We start from the raw sequence: 23,027 nt of genomic DNA, 5'->3' as shown, positions 1-23,027 counted from the left end.
GGGACAATCGAGGAGCTCTGGGGTGAGGGGAGTGATGGTGGCAGCCACGCTGTGTGCAACAGGGCTCTCCTCCCCTCCTTCAGACTTCCCAGGGTTAGAAAAAAAAGCTTTTCTGGAGAAGACTGCTTTGCTCAGGCCATGGCACAGGGCTTATCCGCTGTGGAGTCAGAGCTCCGGATGGACACTGGTGTTTCCTCTGGTGAGGGTGCAGGCTTGCAGCTTTCCCATGGCTTAGCTGCTCAGGATTGACCTTTGGTTGTCCCTCACGGCTGACTTTGAGCAAATAGCACAAAACGTGTTAGCCCTCACCCCGAAGGGCAATGTCAGGGGTTTGTTGGTCGGTAGAACAACGGTAGCAACAACAGACATGTTTGTGTGTCTGCCTAGAGAAAGTGCTCAGGACAGGCAAAACCAGGCACATGTCCCAGCCAGCAGCCAGCAGCTGCTTGGTGTTTTACGCCTGGCAGGGGACAGGCAACTTCTGGTCAGAAATTTTATGGACTCTTGAAATTTTGGTTAAATCAGGATGTGCAGACATGGTTTGCATGCAAGCCAAGGCAGGGACGAATTGTGCCTGAGAAGTTCGGTTTAGATCTAAGCACCGGGAAAAGCTGAGAAGCAAAAGGCTCCGTTGGACTTGTCAGACCCACAGTAAGTGCAAACAAAGGAGCGGTCTAGGCTGGCTGCCAGCATAAATTACCTGCACTACCCTTGGATTGTCCCCGCAGCCACATGGTGTCATTTTTCAGGCTTTCGGGAAGAGATCTTTGATGTGTAGGGTGCTTCAAGTTAAAGTGACTCAAATTCTCTGCGTGGGGGTTATTGAGAAACAGCGAGCTGCCTTCACGTGGCAGTGCTTGCACTGGGATTTCTTCACCATCTTTAAACCAAGATGGCATATTTAGTCCCAAGCTAAACACTGCACAGTCCACTCAGAGTGGTTATAAAAAGCCTTGGTCATCCCAGGCTTCATCCCACGCTGTCCAGGACAGGGACACGTTTAGCTTTTCATACCTGCAGTTCACTTTTTTTCACACTTGTTATTTCTCTGGCTTTTATTATCCTTCAGAGCAGGTGGAAAACATTATGTGAGGATAAGCAAGAATCAGCAGTTCGATTAGACAAAGAATTTGCTACTGCATATTTTATGATTCAGGAGCATTCTTAATATGACAGGGTGTCCGGCTTCCTTCAGCCTCCAGTGACTCACAACCTGCTCCTGACAAAAAGCAGGATGTTTGTGTGCTCCAGTACCATAACTAATATATTTTGCTCTTTCTTTGAAGTCCGTATAATTCTTACAAGCTTAGCAGAGCAGCAAAGACCTCCAGTGCAAAAATTGTTTGGGGCACATAGATTTTATATAGCAAGTGGTGCTGCTAGCAGGATAAATGCCACAATATTCCTAATGAAAGGGGTAGAAGAGCAAAAACACGCGTGCACATTTACCCCAAACACTTTTCCTGTTTGCTGTGCTGTGCGGTTATGTCGGGTACAGACCAGGCATGTCTTTCTGCTCCCAGCACTATACATCTTCCCTGCCTCCTCCCAGCAGTTGCTACTCCTCCTTCACTCCAAGAGACACAGTCAGTGGAGATGTTTTCTCACCGTTTATTCAAAATCCTTTGAGGAAAGCTTGTCTTTTGTTTCCTATGTCCTGAGTTTAAAAAGATCCCTTCTACTAGGAAACTAGTATTTTTATTCCCCTGCTGGTGACACCTCGGCAAGTTCAAAAGCAGCAGTATTAAATTAATAGCATGATGCAAAAGGTGCCTTGGGCTAGTGGCAAAGAATAGAACCGAATACACACAGAGGTATAGAAGTAGAAAAATACTTTGCCTTTTTAAAATTAAAATGATGGTAGAGAATTGTAAGCATATCCAAAAAAATATTTTCAAACAGAAGTAAAGATCCTGCTATTGCTGGTTAAAATAACTCTTTCTGCCCACTCATACATTTCTCATTTCTTTTGCATATATATATATATTCCAGTTAGATCTGATCAAAACAGCTTTGATGAAGCAGATATCCACTGAAAAATACAGTCTTATGAAATGTTTTACAGGGATTTACTGCTTTGGATGAAAGACTTGACTGTGAAAAGTGAAATCTAAATCAGTGTTTTGATACTATTAAAATATTTCAGCTGTATTGTCTTAATTCATTTAGTTTAACTTCTACTGCTTTAAATATTATTTTATATTAAGTTAAACATATTTAGAAATAAATAGATCTATTTAAAATGATTAAAAGTAGCCAAAATGGTAATATAATATTATGATTGAATATAATGGATATTCTTTGCAATTTTTACTTTATTGGAAATTTCAAGAATTTGACTGATATGTTTTGAACCACACCAATTAATTCTTCTCCTTCAAAAATAGTACATTTTTATAGACCAGAAATTCCCATTTCCATGTAGCTCAAATTCAGGCCCGTAGTTCTGACAGATCTCTGCTCTGTGTGATCCACTGCATACATATGTCTGACAATCAATTTTTGTTTAAAAATGTTCTTTGGTCTTGAAAAAATTTACTTCAAATACCAGATCTCAATGTTTTTTCATAATCTCTGAATGCGGTTTTTGTTGCACTGCATGAGAGCCTTGCTAGCCGATATTTCTTGACACGCACAAGAGTAATTTCTTCTGTCTGCAGAAAGCAGTTTTCACTGGCTGTGCTCAGCAGTTGATTCATTTGTGGGAAAAGTGGGTTAATTTAAATCAGGCGTATTTCCTGAAGTTCAAAATACAAAATCAAACTACACTGCCATTCGGAAACACAAGAAATTCCCATGGTTTCCCTGTCTTTCCCTCTTTCTATATTAATCTTTGTGAAAGTGTTTATGTAAAGTGTCATAAATTTTTGCTTTTGTAAATAGATGGGAGCTGTCTGTAAATCCCCAGAGATAACAGGATTCAATTCAAAATTATAAAATGCACAGAGCACGCAGAAATTGTCAAAAAATGTTCTGTGCTGACCAAAAAGCAGGCTTTTCCGAAAGTGGAGTTGCCTCTGTTTTCACAGGAAAGGTGTGATACATCCCATATTGGAAGCACAAGAAAAATAGGAACAAAAAGCCTCCCACTGGAGCTGGAATCATTAAAGTGTTTATTTTCCTCCCTCCAAGTGACTTATCTGTCGATTGAGGAACCCTGATTATCTGCACGGCATTATTAAAATACCTCTTATCTTTCTTTGCCCCTTGCCTCCCCAGCAGTTCTTTTTGATCAGTTTATGACTCTCCTTGTAGCATGCAGCATGTAGACAGTAAGCAGGCAGCAAGTACTCCCCCTTTGATGTCAGAATGCTTTCTGGCCTTCCAACTCTGCAAAGTGTAATAACTGCTGCTGTTTGGGTAGAGTCAGATCCTCATTCTGAGTTGTCTTTCTGCATCGTTTTACCTTTTGTTAGGGTCAGCATCCACAGCAGATTTTTGCAGAGATTCCCATAATTTCCATCATGCTGCCTCTGTCAATTGTGAAATAAAGTATTTGTCCTGCCTCTTAATTTTATAATTTTCTGTCTAAAGAAGGAGTCAAGCATTGCATGTCTCAATGCAAGTCTTGCATTTCTGGGAGCATGACCTGACTACTGGTCTCTGCGTTCCAGGTTCGCAACCAGGGAAAGGAATGCTCTCCTCCTCTACAACGGGCGTTTCAACGAGAAGCACGACTTCATTGCGCTGGAGATCATCGAGGAGCAGATACAGCTCACGTTCTCTGCAGGTGAGGTGTCACCCCAGTCGAGCACTTCTACGTAGGGTCCTGAGATCTTCTCAGTCTGGTTGGAAGTGCACTTCCATGTCTTTATACAGCTATTTGCTGCCTCATTAATTGAGTAACTGGCTGACGTTGTACAGTTTACAACTGATGGAAGGTGTTGCAAAATAATCCAGACTGTAGCAGTTTGTGGTGGTGACACTCGCTGTCATAGGCAGGAGCTTGTAACATATCAGTTATAAAACCCGGAGTTTATGAGGACTATAAAAGATTGGCACTAGGCTGACAGCCAATGTTTGGGTAAATGAACCTTCATTTTATGATGCTGTGATAAATTTTGTGTGTTTATGCGCTTTTACGCTACACTATCAGTAAAACTAGGTGCATAACTGTTGTCTAAAAAATACACTTGAGCCAAAGGAAAAGCTAACAGACAAATGAAAAATGCCTGCTGTTCTTTATTGCCTCGTGACAAGCAATGCATCGCTGGAATCCACTGATGCCCTCTAACAGCATCTCTCCCTCATGCAAACCACAATGAATTTATGAGAACAAAGCTGCCCTCTCATCACCAGGGTGGGCTAGAAAACACAGACTGGAGGCTTTGACGTTTGCTTTCTTTCTGCATAAGGACAAATTTGGCATGTTTTAGTGCTTCCAGGAGCAGGGAGAGTGGAAGGCCAATAAGCGAAGCTCAGGATGGACCGTATCACTGTCACCGTGGCCTTCTCCCAGGGGAGAGGTTTGCTCCAGAAAATCAGCCCTGGCAGTGACAAGCATTTTCCTGATGAAAGCACGATTAGAACAAGCTCTTCCTGATCCAGCCTCAACAGAGGGATGTTTTCTGGGTTTAAAAACAAGCAAACAAAACCAATAAACTAGTTCCACCAAGAAATCATGACCAGCAACACTAATTTCCACAGTAGGGGTAGCATAAGAAGCTGTCAGCTTCTGAAGCACGCAGCTGAAGCACATTGAAGCCACCAGAAATGACCTCCGGACTTCAGAAGGATTGCTGATGCTCTTGGTAAACCTCTCATATTCCTGAATTAGTCCAGGAGCAGTTTGGGGAGTTCAATGTGGAGACTTCAGTGACTTTCCTAAATCTCAGCAGGGCAGGCAAACTCTAGTTGTCACAGGTTTAGGGGATGTTTTCCATTGGGACAGAAACAAATATCTGGGAAGGGCTGTTGTCCCTATGTGTTTTTGTTGTACAGTGGGAGGAAGCATGGAGGTAAAGCCCAAGAACCAGAGACCATGGCCGTCAGACACCACAGTAAATCCCGTGTGACCCCACTGATTTACCAGTGATGGTTACGTGCATATCTGGGCCCTTTGGGGTAAAGATACTCTGCTGTCGTTTCTCCTTTATTAACCAGAAGATGTCCAAATTAGGTTTTAGCGTAGGCTTTTGAATGGATTAGTGTAATGAAGTAGCATGCTGCCGGTGGAGAGATTTGCTTTCTCTGCTCCGCCTGTCTAAACTTGAACCAAATCACTAGGAAGGCACCCTGAGGATGAATGAGGAAAAAAAAAAAAAAATCTACTTGCACTTATGCGCATTTAAATGTGGAGGAACTCCTTTAAAACACAGGAAACTAAATTTAGATTTGCACTACTGCACCTGAGAGCAGGTCTGGTCCTGTACGTTACAAATGGTATTTTCTTTGGAAGGAGAATGGTTTATGTTTTATAGTTTTAAGTGGCATTTAACGAACAATGCAATTTTTGGACATCCGATCTGACTGCTCTACTTGTCGCAACAACTTTTTCACAGAAAGCAAAGCAAAAGGACTGGAGACCAGGGAGCTTCCTTTTGTGGGAGCTTTCTAACTGAATAACCAAAATATTTTTTACCGCATATCTTTTATCAGTAAATGATAAAAAAAAATCTCAGCAATGTGTTAAGCTGAAATCTGCGTTGTTTAGGTAACAGAATTATATAGGACAAGAGCTAAAGGAGAGCAGAGGAGATAGGAATAATGTTTCACACAGGGTAAAGCATTTGTTGTAAATTAAGAGTATGTTTTAAGCGCAACAATAATGTTGGCTTATGGAAGAGAGTTATTTTCCTGTGGTTTATGATGTTGAATTTTCCAACTGTTTAAAAAAAAAAAAAGAAAAGAGAAAGAAAGGAAAAAAAAAAGACAAAGCCTAGCAATCTGCTCTCCGTGCCAGGCCTTTTATGTCCTTTCAACACGAATGTTTATTTTGTTGCTACCTCGGAACAGATATGCCTGGTTACTGAGCTGGTTGTGCTGATTCAGACCTGATTTGAAAGCTTCTGCTTTACAATTGCAATGTGAAGAACTTGCTTTCTAATTTAAATACTGAAAGGCCGCCAATAATTTCATAAATCATGAGTAAAATTTTGCCAAGACCCAAGGTTACTGTCCACGTGTTTACTGCACGTACCTGTCTAATGGGGAGCACAGTTGCATTTCAATTCCTCCCTGCTGCCTAGAAGTAGGCTTCCCTCCCTGACAAATATGCCGACATGATACTCCTCATATTAAAAAACTCCAACGTGCCGCTTTTGACAGACAGGTAGAAAAATTGGCCATTGCAGCAGTGTCTGTATCTACTCAATGCCTCAGCTACTGCACTCTGCAAAAGCCTAACAGAAAGTAACACAATTCACCAGAATGGGTCAGAAGCTATTTTTGAGTTTGTGCACCAAAGTATTTCCATGAAACTGAGGATTTTACTGCCTCACAGGACAAAAACCCAAATTCCTCCATGGTGAATTAAGACAACCACATCATGTGCCTGATGTGGGTCATTCCATGTTGCAGTCTAGGGTGAAGTGGAGCTTGCGGTAGCACTGACTGCTTTTTTTCTTCTGCCTGCCCTTGCAGGGGAGACGACCACGACGGTGGCACCGTTTGTTCCTGGAGGGGTCAGTGACGGGCAGTGGCACTCGGTCCAGGTGCAGTACTACAACAAGGTAAGGGAAATCATGTTGGCGATGCCCCTGTGATTTGTAAAGTAATAGAGGCACGGGTCATTGAGCTCTGCTGATGTATGCAAGTGACCCAAGTTTTATTTGTTTAACCAGCTCTGCAAAAATGGTGCTGGTCTTACTCACCTTGCCTGGGTCAAAAATTCCTTTTGAGGGCTTTTGAGCTTTGTCTCAAGAAGGCAAAGTCTGACCTAGTATGTCCTCCCCAGAAATACCACCAGGGATACATCCAGGTACCTGCAACTCTTTTAGTTTTCAGTTCTTCAAACCCTTGCAAGTGTCAGTGTATCTAAAATGACTGATGCACTGATTTGGATGTTTGTGAAGCGTTGTACAGTGCAGGAGCCTTCAGCACAGTAACTACAAACCACTGACACAGAATTTTCTGAGGCAAAACGAAATTGCTCCATATAACTCTCTTTTCTTGCATAAAATAGCCAGTTTAGTTAGCGCCAGCTTCTCTGGTTTGGAAAGTTTGGCTGTGAAATGTTAGACACTTTTCAGTAATCAGGGGCTATTTTACTACATCCTTTTTTTTCTGCTCTATGAGGGGGTGTACAAGAGAAAAGCAGCAAGCATTGCTCCATGCCATCGGGGCACTCAGAGGTGCGATCCCCAGAGGACCTGGTCACACATCTGCTCTCTTGGAAGCTGTCACGCGTAGGTTCAGTTTGACTAGATGGGGATTTGTGCAAGCCAGCCGCTTCAGGAAGAGCAAAGTGCAGGCTTTTAGGGTGTACAGTGTCACTGTGTGCAGAGAGATGTCAGAGCTCGTCATCTATAGCAAAAATTAGAGAATTTGTTTAGTTCCCGAGGAGCGCTGCTTTTAAGTCCACCATGATAGCATTATGAGGGATTACATAAGGAAATAGAGGAGCATTTTTGGCTGTTAAAAAGGAAACAGGATACTAATGTGGGAAGCTGAATGGAAGATGAAGGATTAATATGATCAGCAAGTTCTTTATTTCCCACTGCTGCATCCTTTCATCACAGTTTGTACGGCAGATTGAATGGGAGGATTACAGTTTTCTTTGGACTCCTGGTCCAAAGGGTCTCCTAGCTGAAGGATATTTTACTAAGGAAATAAAAACCTTTCTTAATTTTTTGCTTAAAACCAATATACTTTTAGCTCTCTACTGTCTGGATCACAGAGAAGTGAAGCCTGGTGTGTCATCATGCTTGCATCTGTGGACACCACGAGGCCTTTCTTACAAAGTGCAAAATGTGTTCCCATACCCTGCGCTTTCCTTAATGAAGAGCAAACAGCACTTGCAGAGTTGGTGGAGAGATGCTCCAGCTCTCGGGCTCCCCTGGGGGGCGAGGAGGTGATGGCTGCAGCATGGCCACTGGAGCAGCTCGCTGGCACGCTGTCAAGCAGATAAGGGGCCTGGGACACTCTTTAAAAGGCAAAGAGAACTGACACGGGCGTTAAAAATAACCCCCTGCCTCATTTTCAGCCAGACTGGTAGGTGAGCTGTGCTGGCGGTGCGGGGAATGGTGTTTTCCTGGCGTTAACACGGATGCCCTGTCATCATTTTCTTCCTCTGCCCCACTTCTTTCAAGGAGAACGAGTCGGTCCCCACTGCACAGGGGGAAATTCAGGGGAGAAAGGGAGAGCAGGGGGAGAACCGCCACTGATCTCACCACCTTTCCATACCAGTGGTGAAAGATACAGCGGGGGCAGCCCTGTGGGCCTTGGTGCCCTTCGTGCCAGCTGCTGTTTGTTTGCAAAGCAGTTCCCTGGCTACTTCGCATTTTAACCGACTTGGAAGAAACATCCCTGTGAGGAGGCTGAAGGCAGAGATAATTTAGGGGTTTGTGTTGTGCCAAGGTAAATAGGATGCTGCGTCTAAACTTGATGTAGCTAAGACATGTTTGACTAACAGAGTGCCCAAAACTCATGACTTGGCTTAAATTACACACAGCTTGCAGGCTGGCGGGGGCAGGACACGGGTTGCACCATGTCCTGCACTCTTACTGTTTTGGAGGCGATGCATCCTTCCACTGTTTCCAAAATCCTGCTGCACAGTGGCAGGCCCTCATTCCATCGCTGCTTCTGCCCCTTTCCTCTGCTGAGGCACAGCACAGCCTCCCTGAGCAGCAGTACTCTTAGCTTCGTCCTTCTACCTCAGTTCCTTTTTTCTAGAAAGCTAGAAACCATTCAGGTTATTTCCCTCTTTCTGCATTTATACATGTAGTATAAAAAAGGGGCTCAGTATTTTGCGGCGCTTTCAGATACTGCTGCACTTCTCATAAGCAGTATTAGATTTCTTCACAGCTGAGGTTAATTTTTCAGCTTAAGTTTTTGAGGAGAAGGGCTAACAGGCTTTGACACATAATATAGATCACTTCAGTCCAAAGCAAATTTTTGTAGACGAGTTTTCACAGCTCTGAAAGCTGTTCTTGAAATCTGAGTTGATTGTGGTTGGATACGAGCAAAGTTTGAATAGTTTTTGGCATCTGCAGCTCCGTGGATGATATTTTGCTGAGTGTCACTGAAATTTGGACTCCAGGAGGGGGTGACTTGGATGCGGGGGGTGACCCTGGCAGGAAACCTCTGCAGCAGCTATTTCCTTAGCACAGCCCGCGGTCCTGCGACGTGATGCTGCCACCCTGGAGCTGGTGCCTTGCTGCAGGGTCAGCTCGGTAATTAAACATGGAGGAAGTGTAGAAGTGACTCCTGCAGATTATTTTCTATGCTCAACTCAGAAGCAGTGTGCTTGGCAAAATTAAAGGTATCTGCAGAGCTGTCTAAAAATGTTGTTTTATAATTAACTCCTCATTGTAGGGGTCCCCTGCCCCTGAGGGACAAATGGTTTGGACTTAGTAAGAAGAGGTCAGTCCACCTGTCACCAGCAGCCTACATTTGCCCTTCTTCACACAAATTGATGTTATTCTTGCAGCAAGTCTCTCTTGTGGCTGGATGCCCTTCTCAATATGGAGTGCAAGTCAGAAAAAGCAGAGGTAGGCCCACTGCAGCTGGTCGTGGGCAGTGCTCCACAGAGCAGCCCTGCAGAGAAGGACTTGGGGGCTTTGGTGGACGAAAGGCTCGACACGAGCCAGCAGTGCGTGCCTGCAGCCCAGAAGGCCAACTGCATCCTGGGCTGCACCAACGGAGGGGTGGTCAGCAGGGGAGGGAGGGGATCGTGCCCCTCTGCTCTGCCCTTGTGAGGCCCCACCTGGAGCCCTGCATCCAGGTCTGGGGCCCCCAGCACAAGAAAGATGTGGGGCTGTTAGAGTGGTCCAGAGGAGGGCAACGAAGATGATCAGAGGCTGGAGCACCTCTCCTGTGAATACAGGCTGAGAGAGCTGGGGATGTTCTGCCTGGAGAAGAGAAGGCTCCAGGGAGACCTCATTGTGGCATATCAATATTTAAAGGGGTCTTATAAAAGGTAGAGGAGGACTTTTTACTCAGGTAGATAATGATAGGACAAGGGGGAATGGTCTTAAAATAAAAGAGGGGAGATTTAGACTAGAATTAGGAGGATATTCTTCACTGTAAGGGTGGTGAGGCCCTGGCACAGGCTGCCCAGAGAAGCTGTGGATGCCCCATCCCTGGAGGTGCTCAAGGCCAGGCTGGATGGGGCCTTGGCCAACCTGATCGAGTGGGTGGCATCCCTGCATGTGGCAGGGGGGGTGGTGTTAGATGGTCTTTAAGGTCCCTTCCAACCCAAACCGTTCTGTGATTCTGTGATCTCTGACCAGTAGGCAATGCCCACTGTAATTCCTCATCCAACCCCATCCACTCACCGCAGTGTTTGCAGAGAAGCAGCAAAGCAGTACTCTACCAGACCAAGTATTTGGTGCTTTCTCCCAAATACAATTGTGTGCAGGCACTGTGGCACTGCAGAAACAAACCAGGCTATATCAGAAGAAGAAGAGAAGCAGCATTGTTTCATTTAGCGTACACTGATGGAAATGGATGCTTCCCGTTGCCACACTTGGTTTCGGTGGAAATGCCTAAGGGAGTCAAAGAGATGTCTTACTAAGTAAGTGCTGGCTCTGTATTGGATTTCTGGGAGGCAAAACACCAAGGGGAAAGAATTAGTAGCTATAAGAGCTACAGGAGTGTTTTATAACTGTTCTCTAGTTTCAGTTCTATATTAAAAGTCTTGTCAGCTACCCAGTAGCAAGGTATCAGTTTACCTGTTAGTAGTGGTTTTTGCAATTATAGATGTTTGCTGACAGCTGGGGGAAGGCAGGGAGGACAGCCATTCACCACTTCTGTTAGCTAAAACACGTTAACTTCTGGGGTCCTGATCCTGCAGCCAGTAAAATCAACGGGTGGTATTGAATTAAGGGTGACCTGCATGCCCTGCTTTCTTGAGAGGTAGATATGTCTATAAGAAATTAAGAAGAAATGGGATATTGTTGTTTGTTTGGAAGGAAAGGTGGGAGAAAGGGGAAGATTTCAACCTGGCAAACAAAACACTGATAAGAAATAGAAGAAGCAACTTGCTGCTTGCTCACAGGACAACTGGTGTAAGGGGCAGCAGTGAAACGAGCTGCCCTCTTTGCCTTGGTGGCCTGATTCCTATCAGAGGAGAGCACAGTCAGCCTGTGCTGGTCTGTATTCAGTCCCGTGGCTCTCCTGAGCCTAATGGGGTGAACGACAGTCAGTAGGTTTAGTGATGCTGGCATTTGTCAGTTTGGAATATGACCAAAACCACCGGGGCGTTTGATGGCAGCGATGCTCAGTATCGATAATATCACTGCTGTTCACTGCACGTAGGGCATCAAGTACACGTATGGATGTAGGATGCGCTTGGCACGGGGGGTTCTCTTCAGCCTGGGTACTGGGTGATGTTTTTAATTAAGTGAAAACTTCAAGCTGTTCTCCCAAACTTCTGATAGAAACGTAATTTTGTTCAGAATTTAAGATACTCCATCAAATTTATGTTAATGTTTTACCTGAGTCATTACCTCAGGGTAGAATTCATCATTTGGCACGAGATAAAAATGTTTTACGTATGGACATGTTCCTTTAATTATAGAGGGCATGTACATGTATATTTATGTACTGTGTATCTCATACATTACTTACATATACATGACATCAAAGTCGCTTAAGGACGTTACCCTTCTGTAGGCAGAAGCTCCTTCTGCTCCCGTTTAAGGGAGCACAGGAAAATTTTACCTAAATGATGGAAAACCTGAACAGGGCAGAGAGAAACAAGCTATCACAGGGTGGCTGATGCGCACTAGCAGTTGTGGAGGAGGGGATAACAAATCCCTAGATGACTCACGGAGTGACTCACGGAAGAAACACTGAGATATGGGACTGAGATGGGGCAGTGTGTGTGAGATGCTCCTCCACAGCCCAGAGGTGCAAACACAACGGGTGCCAGGCATTTTGGAGACCTGGCTGTACTGGTGACTCAAGCCTCTACATCCTTGCAAGGAGATATTGGGGACAAACGTCACATTTCTTCCATAACTGGACCATGGCTTCTTCTCACATGTGCCAACAGATAGCAAGGTGCCTTTTTTAACTCCTTCCTTGCATTCCCTGAGGCTGCTGGGGAGCACTGAGGTTGTTAATTCAGATGTTTGACTGCCTGGGGAGCAGCCCCCCTTTCGCAGTGCTTACAGGTAGCAGGGACCTGCTGCTTTCCACCGCTGTGTGCTCCCAGCCGGCAGAGCCCAGACCTGCGCCTCGCCTGGAGACAGCCTCCAGAGAAAACAGGCAAATTCTTCAGCTGGAGATAAACTTGAAAGAAATGAGAGCTGCTCGGGGCTGATCTTCAGCGTGCCGTGAATTCAAAGCGCAGTGCACGCGTTGCTCTAAATCAGAGCTGCACATGCTTTCAAAAACCTCCTGCCTGTGGTGAGCGATGGAGTTAGCTGGCCTTCAGCTGGGGCAAGCTGGAGCTTGAGGGCTGCCGATGACTGAGCTCATGCTGCAGAGATTTAGCTGCCAGCCCACTCGAGGGCTAGAATTTGCCAGTGCCTTTCCTTCCTGGAGAGCTTGCGTCTATCCTTCACACACTGACTGAAGGCTGGTTCCTGGTGCCAAAATCCCCTCTGCTGCAGTGCCAAGACCCATGCTGTAACTGATTTTCCGCACCTTGGGTGCGTGTTGCAGCTCTCTTGTCACGCTTGCTTGGCCGGCCTGGCTGATCCTGAGCGGTGATTTAACTGTGCCTGTATAGCTGTGACACAGCATCAGCAGGATGAGTGATCTGGGGTCTGCGTCCACAAATCGCGCGTACCATGGAGCGTCAGCATCGGTGGTGGAGGTGGTGGACCTCTGGGCAGAGGAACAAATCCTTTCTGTGCTTGCTTGGGATTCGGGATGAAGTGGAAGGACAGGGGCAAGAAGGTAAAATCAGGAAGAAAACGGCAGCCACAAGCCAGGTCAGGGCTTCACTTGATTCTTTAGATAATGAGTTGGTTGGAAAGAAGAACGTTGCATGGGAGCTCTGTGCAGCAAGGCTGGCAGCGGAGTTTGGGAAAGGCTCCATTTCTACTCCATTTCTTCAACACAGACTGAATCCTAGAGTCACAGAACGGCTTGGGTTGGAAGGGACCTCAAAGATCACCTAGCGCCAACCCCCTGCCATGGGCAGGGACACTGGGGATGGCACGGGGGCTCAGCGCAGGCTTCCCCATGTCCCCACCACTACCCGTCCCCCGTCCCCTTTGGGCTCAAAGGCGTTGCTTGCCCAGCCAGCCAGCGAGGCTGCCAGCTGCCCCGGTGATTTACGAGGCAGGCACATGCCTGCAGCTGAATAGACATTACCAGCTCCTTGGACAAAAGCCACGGGGCTGCCACCAGCTAGGCATAACGTTTAGTCATTGGACCCTGGGCGAAAGATTTTGCCCCGAAAGGATCCAGGATGCCATCCGGTGTCATCTGAACAGTCAGAAGAAGCATCTGACAATGACATTCGTAGGTAGGTATTGGGTATTGCAGCTTGTGCTGGGGAGCACCAGCCGAGGCTTCCCGTCCCTTCCCTCTGTCATTTTTTTGGAGCTCTCTTGGAAACGACAGATCCTAACACAAGTCAAATGACTGGAAATGTAATTTGCAATAAAGATTGGATACGGCTTATGTAAATGTCTATCACTCGTGACATCTGAGCAGACATAATTGCGATCTGAGGGAGAATTTCTGAAGTTAATCCTCCCGGTGGCTTCCAAACTAATTTGTTGAAGGATTGAGAGAGATTTTCTAAATAAACAAAGCAGTTGTTGAAGGTTATGATAATGCCACTGTTGATCAGATGTGGGCCCTGCCAGAGTTTGACTTCTGCTGGCTCACAGTGACTTGCTGTGCCTGCAGCACCCGTGGTCAGCGCGGACCTGTCCTCACGGTTCTTGGCATTGCCTGGAGGAGAAAAATGCAGAGCATTAATCGAAGTGTTAAGCAAATACTGGGGGGTGGGGACAGGGAGGGGTGCTATGAACACTAGAAAAGTCGTTCAGTTGGGGTCAATCTACTTCTCTGGGCATATATATATATTTTTAATATGCATTTCCAAACCTAAATTCATAACAACTCTAAGAAATGCCAATACAGCTTATAAACTGAAATGCACCAAGCAGAAAACATATTAAAACATAGTGCTTCCTCTTAAAACAAATCAGATATTCTTACTTAAGATTTAGTCATTGCTAATTTTATCATGCCCTTATCCCCACTCTCATTGTGAATATTTAATATTTAATAGCAGGAGGTGCTGCAGGGTTGTAGTGGTGGCATGGCAAGGAGGAGGCAATGGCCAGTGCTAGCTTCCAGCGGAGCACTGATGGTATCCTTCAGGAGATCATCGCTTTGTGCTGGATGCCTTTCCTTCTCCAGAGTTTTCCTGGGGTCAGAAGCTCTTCCATAGCTTAAGCATGGGACAGTTCGCAGGGCACAGGGAATGGGACTGCAGCCGAGTCTTTACCTCTGGTCTTGGAAGGGTCTTGTCTGTGGTTACCTGGAAAAAGGACAGGGCCTCCTTTTCAAAGAGAAAGGGGTTTCTTCAGTTATACAAGGAAGAAAAGCAATCCCACTGAAAAAATCACTTACTTTGCTAACCAGGGCCAGAATTTTTAACGGTGTACTGAGGGGCATGCATGTTTAATTTACTTTCCAACTTCAGAGGTAAAGAAGTTTTTAAAGATTTACCAGTATTGCTAGTCAGATCCCATTGTGATAATTTTTTTACAACTTTCTTAAAAGAATCAAAGTTACTGCATCAGTGGATTTTTGTGCTTTTTTGGTGGGCAGACTTGTATGCTTATGAAGCATGACAGTATCTAGTGCTGGAGGCACCTGCGTGATATGGGGTATGTATGACCTGTTAATGAGAGGAATTTGTTTCTGTGCACTTGTGTTATTTATCTTGTATTTATCTTTGTACTGTTATGTATTTTGATGCTAGTGGGCATGGCTTTTTAAAAAAAATAAAATCGTAGCAATTAAAATTACAAGCATCTAAAGGAAGGGAAAGAAATTAGATTTCCCATTGCTGAAAGCATGCCAAGATTTTACATTTAAAGTTCAAAATGCTGTTCTAGTCAAACACAGAAAATGTTCCCAATGTCTGAATGCAAAACATGTCGTTTCCTACATGCTCAAAACCCAATTTTAAAATTGCCATGTGAAAAGGTAATCTCTGCAGAAATAGTTCGGTTTCTGAGTCATTTCCTGGCATTCTGGCTGACGATTTCGAGCCTCCCATCCTTGCTGAGGCCCAGCTCGTCATCTTCCACCCAAATCCTGAGGATCATCAGTGGAAGTCCTAGTCTAGATGAGATCATAGATTTGATACACAGAAACTAAAGCCTTTGACAAATTCTGATCAGAAGTAATACACAATGTTGTTAACGGTGAAGGTGTATAATCTGCAGGGTTATCTGCCCTAAGTTCTGGTGGTTTTACCAGCCTTTGAAGTCATTAAATAGAGTCAGCATTTCCCTTTCTTAGGGAATATTTTAGCTCAGGTGAAGCCATGTTGTTGAGGCAGGACTCACCGGTTCTGTGGTTGTAGAAGCCAAAAGCATGAGAAGCTAATAAAATTAGTCCCTTTCATCCATAAAACGCGGCAGGATTCTGTGAAAACCCATCCAGAGCTCCACCTGCAGTGCTGCAGGTGGGAAAGGCAAGAGCCGGGAAGGCAGGAGAAACGTTGCTGTAGGGTTGTGCTGGCCTTATGTTCCTCCGCGTGCACCTAACGCTCCCTCAGCAGGACTTGGGCTGGCTGGTGGCAACCTTCCCTACACACCTTACGCCTCCTGGAAATCACCACAGGGCCGCCTGGCTGATATTTACTTTTTCTTGGCCCTGCTCTGACATGGCTGCAGAGCCCTTGCAGGTTTTGGTGGGTATAACGGGGGGTATCCGATCTGCCCTTGCAGAACAGGATATTTATTCGTGCAGGTTTCAATTAGTAGTAATTGTTTTTGTTGATTTTTCATTTTTTTTTCTGGTAAAGTGTAAGTGAAAAGTGATTAATACCTGAGAAAGGAAACCGGGGCTTGGCTGCAGAGCGACATTCCATTGTCTTGACACAAAATAACAAATAACTCGCCTCTAAAGCTGTGTCTCAGGAAATGAAAGTGTAAAGCAGTGAAAGTCATTTGGAGGTCATTGAAATGCAAAGTGTGTCCTGCTCCCGAGCCCCGAATCGCTCAGCTATCTGTAACAGCTCCGAGAAATCTCCTGCGCTGTTAGGCAAGCAGCGCGCCAGGCCAGTACCAAAAGCTTTCCTGTCTTTCTCTCCCCTGCGTGCTTTTTGAAGCGTTATTCCTGCTGAATTTGCAACTGACAGATGAAGTTACCTGTTTTGGCAGAAATTTCGTATCTGCACATAAAATTAACTTTTTCAGGAGCGCTCCCCAGGGTCTTCACGCAGAGCGTGGCGTTACGGACCGGGCCTCCAAGGCAAAACCAAGCAGAGCTCAAGGCCTGGGTCCTCTTCTCCCCCTGGCTGGGCCTCGGCTGCGTGGCTTCACCCAGGGCTTTGGGCTTTCTGGTCCCGGGGGAGCTGGTACCAGGCAGCCCTCCGTGAGCCTGGTTAGCTCGAGCTGCCTGCCACCTCCACACCACGCAACTCCTCAGAGGTTTAGGGGCTCCTCCCCGAATGGTGATTTTCAGCTCCTCTGAAAGCTGGAGAGGTGGGAGGGTGGCACAGGCTGAGGGGTCTTTAATCATCACGCCTTGAGGACTGCTGGAAAGCTTGCTGTGCAGGCCGGCCAGCTGAGCTCTTCTGCAAAGCCAGCTTCAGGGACAGGGGACGTGTGGCAGGGGTACCAAGGGACATTCAGCGGTGGGGGCAGTTGGTTCTGGTTTCGCTGATGCTGTGGCACTGCATGATTTCCTTCAGGTTTGACAGGTTTGCGCTCCTGCCATTAGAGTTGCACCTGCACTTACAACCATTTCCCATCCCCAAACACCGTTTTGTGCTCTTCTGTTTCAGAGCAAGTATGCTGTTCTTTCAGAAAATGCCCCTGCGCCTTTTATTGTTGCAAAGGAGCGTTTTCACCCTCTCTTCTGTTTTGGAGGGGGTGAAACACCGATTTAGCATGGCACGCTGTTTCTAGCAGAGTCATTGAAATGGCACCTCAGGAATTTGGTGCAAGGGCTTTGAAGTGCACTGCTATCTCCGTTTAATCACACACTAAATCTACAGTAACTCGCTGATTCACGGTGAACTTTTCAGGCATTTTGCGTCTGTCTGTGGAGTGAGGGGAAGCAGGGCTTTGCAATTACCCGGCCACTCTGGGGTCTGGGAGACCCTCACCAAGAAGAGCTGGGGGCAGCCCACGCAGCAGTGTGGGACCCCTGGGATGGACCCAGCTGTGTCCCCGTCACCCACACGGAGCTGCAGCACGCTTGGCAAGGTGTCCCCAGGGACAAGGCTAAGGGGAAGGAGTTGGCTGGCATGTCGTGCTATTTCTAGGTGTTCCCTGCACTCTGAGAGCAATAACGTTTGCATCCTGGTTGCAAAATTAAGGTATAAAAAATGCTGTATCTATATAAAGCCAAAAATGTTTGGGAGTAGTGTTCTGGCATAGGGACAAGTGGGGAATGAAGAAGGGTTTGCTGAAGTGGGAGAGGAGAGCACGTGAAGGAGAGCAAGGCTGCAGGAGACATGTGGAAGCGAGGGAGGAAGGAAAAAGCAGAAAAAGGGTTCAAAGAGCAGGAGGGGGCAGAGGAAAGGGGCAGTCCAGGGAGGAGGAAAGGGCCATGGAGGGCAGACAAGGGGGCCTGCAGCAGGGCAACACGGCAGTTGGTGTCTTCCACATGGCAAGCTGGATGTTCTCGGAGGGGTAGGCAAGGTCTCTTGGCAGCCAAAACAGGTCCTTCTTGCTGCCTCGCTGCTTCAGCATCAAAGAGCTGAGGAGCATCTAGTAATACAAATAGGAGAATAAAATTTCCATTTCAGACTGGGAAGTCTCCTTCTTCCCATCAGCACTGCAGCTAACATGGCCAAAATGAGTCAAATCCAAGAGCCTGCCCTTGGCAGGAGCTGTATGCTCTTCGTGAAGATGCTGGTTACACCGTGGAGTAAAGGTGCACTGCTGGATGCTGTGTGCATGTACCTGTGGCTTTTCACAGCTTTGTCAGAACACCTTGCCATTGCCACGTGGTGGGACATGCCTGGTGGGATGGGAAGGCTGCTCCCCATCCCTGCTGTACCACCAGGAGAGCAGCAGCTTGTTGGGCACCACCACTCACTTAGCTTAGCTTCTGGATGCAGCCAGGCAGGAGATAACAAATCAGTCTAGCAAAACTTGCTCAGCTTCGTTGCCCAGCCTGGATCCGGGCTACCGGTGTTGCAGGGAGTTTGTCTAGGAAAAGGAACTGGTCTGGTGGCTTTTCAGGATTTGCATTTTTGACTCACTGATGGGAAGCTTTGGGGTTTTCCTTTTCACTGTCACAGGCTCTCATGTTTCTCTACAGACTCGAGCCAAGTTTGTATAAAGAAATGCCATTAAAATATTCAGGGAGTAAAGGGGATACATACATCAAAGGAAGAAGGGTTTTATGTGAAATGATGCGGCCTGCTTTTCCCTGGTGACTAATCAGGAGGGATCCAGTGGATGTGTGTAAGAGATTTTCTGTTCTTCACACCAGCTAATTTTAAAGTTGCTTTGGAAATCTCTAGGGGGAAACTTGAAAAAAAGCAGAGATTAACATTAATGGTGTCTCTTAATCTAGCCTAATTTGGAGTTTCCCGACTGATCAGAAAAGTTCACATCCCGGCACTAAGCTTCTGTGGCATTTCCTAGCCTCTCCTCCCTGCATTGCCTGCTGCTGCCCGATGCGTTTGTTTTTTTCCTGCTTGTTTATTTATTTATCTTCCTCGTGGGGGCTGGACTCGGGCCGCTGGCCCAGGCAGGCCATGGCGGCAGGCGGTTAATGAGCTTTTTGACCACTGAAGCAGCACGGCATCGCCTGGGAATCAGAGAGGCTCGCTCCCTTCCAGGCGCTGGATAGCGGAGCAGGGGCCGGAGGGTTAATGAAGGAGCCGGGGGGCTGGCGGGCTGCCTAATGAGCTCCGGGGAGCCAGCGAGGGGGGACAGACCCTGACAGCGGCATCCCTCCTGCCACTGGCTCCATTTTCCCCCATTGTCGCTGTAGCTGGAGGCTCTGGGACGAAAAAAGCCCCAGAGGGTGTGAGCGTGAGGTGCTCTGCACTGAGCACCACTGGGTTTTGGGGGCTGAACCAGCACGTTAGCAATGCAGAGGAGTGTTGTTTTGTATTAAAAATAGCTAGGAAACAGATTCTTTTTAACCTTTAACCACTCCTAACAGTCAATAAATCATTAGCTACTGATTAACAAAAACAGTAGGGTAACTTTTGTCCAGTAAGCAAACTCTTGGAAACACTGAAAGGCTGGCACTGACTTCAGGATGGCTTTTCTTTTTACAGATTCGGACTTATTTAAAGACAAACAAGGCAAGCTCTGCATATTAAGCCATGGCACACAAAGGATTTGGATAAAAGACCAGCTTTCTAAAACAGATTTTTTTTTATGTGTACAGTGAGCTAAGGAAGGGCAGTACTTACAGCACGGGGACATATCTGTCCTCTGAGAAAAACAGCTCTCCTGATGCCAAGCATTGCTAGATCAGTGGGGTCTCACTTTCGAGAGTTCCTATTGTTTTCTCAAATTCTTGGCCACATTTACAGATTGCTACTGAGTCCTCTCCTCTGCTGTCAGCTCCTTCAATAGTCTCAATGGGGTGGCTGAAGCAGACGGAAGTAATCGTGGCTGAGGCTCAGACCGGAGAGCACAGCTTTGAGTCTGAGTACAGGAAATATCTGTGAAGTTGGAACACTCTCCTGTAGGTGACAAAAATGCTCTAGTATCCCTCTTCCCATCCTTGCAAAAATTCAAATGGTAATTTTCTTATGTGAGACTGGAACTAGGAATTTGGAAGAAGATGTTCCTGGTGGATTAGAGATTTGTGAGACCCTCAGGAAAGCCCTAGTATCTTGCAGATTAACTAATACAGGGTGAGATCCAGACACCTAATCCTCATTGCTGCAGCTGACTAACTAAACAAACATTTGCACTTTGCAATATTTTTACATCTACAGTATATAGTCTGGCTTAATTATAAATAAATCGACCAAAGATTGGACTGTTTGCTTAAACCTCTCCAACATTTTGCATCATGGCTTTTGAAAAAAAGTATTATTTATAATATAAAAATATAATTGTTAAGTATATAAGACAAGGCTTCCATTATCCATTATTCTGTATGTCTTTTCCATTCACTGTGCATTATTAGATCATCTGTATCCTTAATAAGTAACTCTGTGGGCTCCAGCAGTTTAAATATTTACTTTAAAATAACAGAAGATCCAAATGAAACTGAGATGCATCAGAATATCTCTGTGATATTTTAAGTGGATCAGAATATCTCTGTGATATTTTAAGTGGAATGGGAGTAGGTTTGTGCAGTAGATACGCAAACTATAAACAGATGTGTTTTGATGACCTTCTCTCCTCTCTCCGGTCTCCATTTATATGAAGCAAGTTCACAGATGAAGCTTCCCAGCATTTTACACGCACCTGTGAGAACCTACGTGTGTTTCTTTCTGTTGAAATTGTGGGGGAAAGTCAAAACAGTTCATTGTTCCGTCCTTGGGTTTCACTAAAATCAGATTTGGCATCTCTAGTGACATATCTTTGGGGTGGCGTTCTCTCGCTCCGCCACCGACTGCAAGCACAGGAAATCCCCCAGGTGGCCATGTCAGCAGCCAAGGGACTTGCATCACCTTCGCAGCTTGAGAAGGTTGTCCCTCCGGGTCCCCACTGAGGCCAGAAGACGTGTGGGACATCTCACGGTTAACTCTGCTCTGGTTGGGAAGGGTGCTGCAGTTTTCAAGACATCCCGGGACGCTGTCATTCCTGTGACTTTGGGCCTGGGAGAATGCCATGCATAGATCTGAAATTTGAGATTACCCACCCATAGATCAGAACTGCTAATCTCCTTCCTGAAAGCTTGGAGAGAGAAAGTTAAGTTTCATGTCGTTGTTTACAATTTTACGTACTTATTGCCATAATTTGAGAAACATAAATATGGTTCATCTTGTTTTAAAGAAAAAGAGAAATGTAGGGGCTTCCTTCATGTGTCAGGGCCATGCTTCTTTCACTTTGACAAAAGACTCTGTATGTAGTTGAGAAGCAAGCATAGATGTCAATGCAGCAGATTTTAATATGGGATGCCGTGGCTGTGCATACAGGCGGGCCTAGAGGTGAAGACGTATGAGGATGGCTGAGGTCCCTGGGTTTGTTCAGCCCAGAGCAGAGCAGGCTGAGGGGAGGCCTCATGGCGGCCTGCAGCTCCCTCACGAGGGGAGCGGAGGGGCAGGCGCTGAGCTCTGCTCTCTGGGGACAGCGACAGGACCCGAGGGAACGGCATGGGGCTGGGACAGGGGAGGGTCAGGCTGGGTGTTAGGGAAAGGTTCTGCACCCAGAGGGTGGTCGGGCACTGGGACAGGCTCTCCAGGGCAGTGGGCACAGCACCAAGCTACTGGAGTTCGAGAAACATTTGGACAACGCTCTCGGACACATGCGGGCCCAGGAGTTGGACTCTGTGTCCCTTCCCACAAGGATATTCTCTGATTCTATGATTCTATACACTGAATGTTTGAAGAATCATTACATACATGATGGTGATAAAATTCTGCAACACTCAGGGTTGCCTTTTTTTTTTTCCCCCCAGTCCAGGAGGAGTACATTTCTTTCATAGTTTGTTTAAGTGAGACCCAGTTCTCTCTCTGGCACTGTTTGGTTCCTCTGCTTGCTACTCGCTTTTACAGCATGTGGTCTTTGAAGTTTGAATCCCAACCTCTTTCTGGACAAGTGCTAAATTAAAAGGCAGTCTTTAGGGCTAGGCAGCACAAGGTAAATTTTCAGCTCCATGAGCAGCAACTTAGTTACATGACTTGCATTGCCATTAATGGGGATCATGCTGGTAAATTCCTGTACACCACACTGAACATTTACTCATGAGTGCAGAACTGGCACAGCTAATGAAACTTGCCTTTTCGGTAGCATGGTGCTTCAGGAGATGAGTCTGACAGGCAGAAAGGACTGCTAAGTACCCAGGTGAAAGTCTGGCTTTTAATTCCTTGAACATATTTCCAGAAAATAATAGTGTGAATTAATGCTGGTTTGTGTTAGCTGTTCCTACTGTTTGGGATCAGTCTTGCTCCAGTTGTATTGCACAGAAGCAAAGCTCGTGCCTGAAATGTAGATATTTGTATTGTCATTTGGTGTTGGGAATTCACTTTCTTGTGCATTTTCCAAGTATTAATTACTATGATTTATTTTCTTACAAACGTAGGTCAGTCCTCTGCTAACACCAGCTCCTATAACCACAAACAAACAAAGTTCTTTTTTATCATTTTTGCCCCTGATACTCTCCCAAAAATGACCCCTCTGATGACTGGGCATCACCTGGTGATTTCCAGCCTATGTTACTCAAGGGCATCTTTTACCCATTTATTCTTGTACCGTGTCCATTGCAGTGATAGTCTTCTCGGTTCCAAAACCCTTCCTCAGCCTTTACTTTGCATCTGCTCTAGTTTGAAGTTATTTTTAATAAATGAATTCAAAATTATCCACAACATTCTCTGCTATTCATTGTCATAAAATTTGCCTAATACCCATCCTTGCAACAACCCACCGTTGCATTGCCTCTTACATTTTAATCGCACCATGGTTCATAATTGCTTTGTAGCCAATTAATACAGTTAATTCTTCCATACTTTTCATCATTTATAGCTGACGATCTCTAAGCTTACAGTAGAAATTCTTGTCATTAGATCCCAAGTTTCATAATGTGTGATTAATTCTCTTTTTAGGACTCAGATATTCAAAGTGATT

General features: G+C 45.8%; 1 protein-coding gene across 6 annotated transcripts in view; it reads left to right on the top strand.

Annotated features, from left to right (window-relative positions):
- CELSR1 (cadherin EGF LAG seven-pass G-type receptor 1) overlaps window positions 1-23,027 on the top strand; it is a 165,791-nt gene that overhangs the window by 90,666 nt on the left and 52,098 nt on the right. For all 6 annotated transcript variants that reach the window (XM_048068506.2, XM_048068507.2, XM_048068508.2 and 3 more), the window contains exons 4-5: window positions 3,615-3,730; window positions 6,583-6,671. In XM_048068506.2, the coding sequence (XP_047924463.2) occupies window positions 3,615-3,730; window positions 6,583-6,671 (205 nt within the window). The remainder of the gene's footprint in view (window positions 1-3,614; window positions 3,731-6,582; window positions 6,672-23,027) is intronic.

The sequence above is a fragment of the Anser cygnoides genome, chromosome 1 (assembly GCF_040182565.1).
Source record: "Anser cygnoides isolate HZ-2024a breed goose chromosome 1, Taihu_goose_T2T_genome, whole genome shotgun sequence".
In the NCBI taxonomy this organism is placed as follows: domain Eukaryota; kingdom Metazoa; phylum Chordata; class Aves; order Anseriformes; family Anatidae; genus Anser; species Anser cygnoides.
Note: the sequence above shows the minus strand (reverse complement) of the source record. Positions and strands in the feature narration are given on the sequence as shown.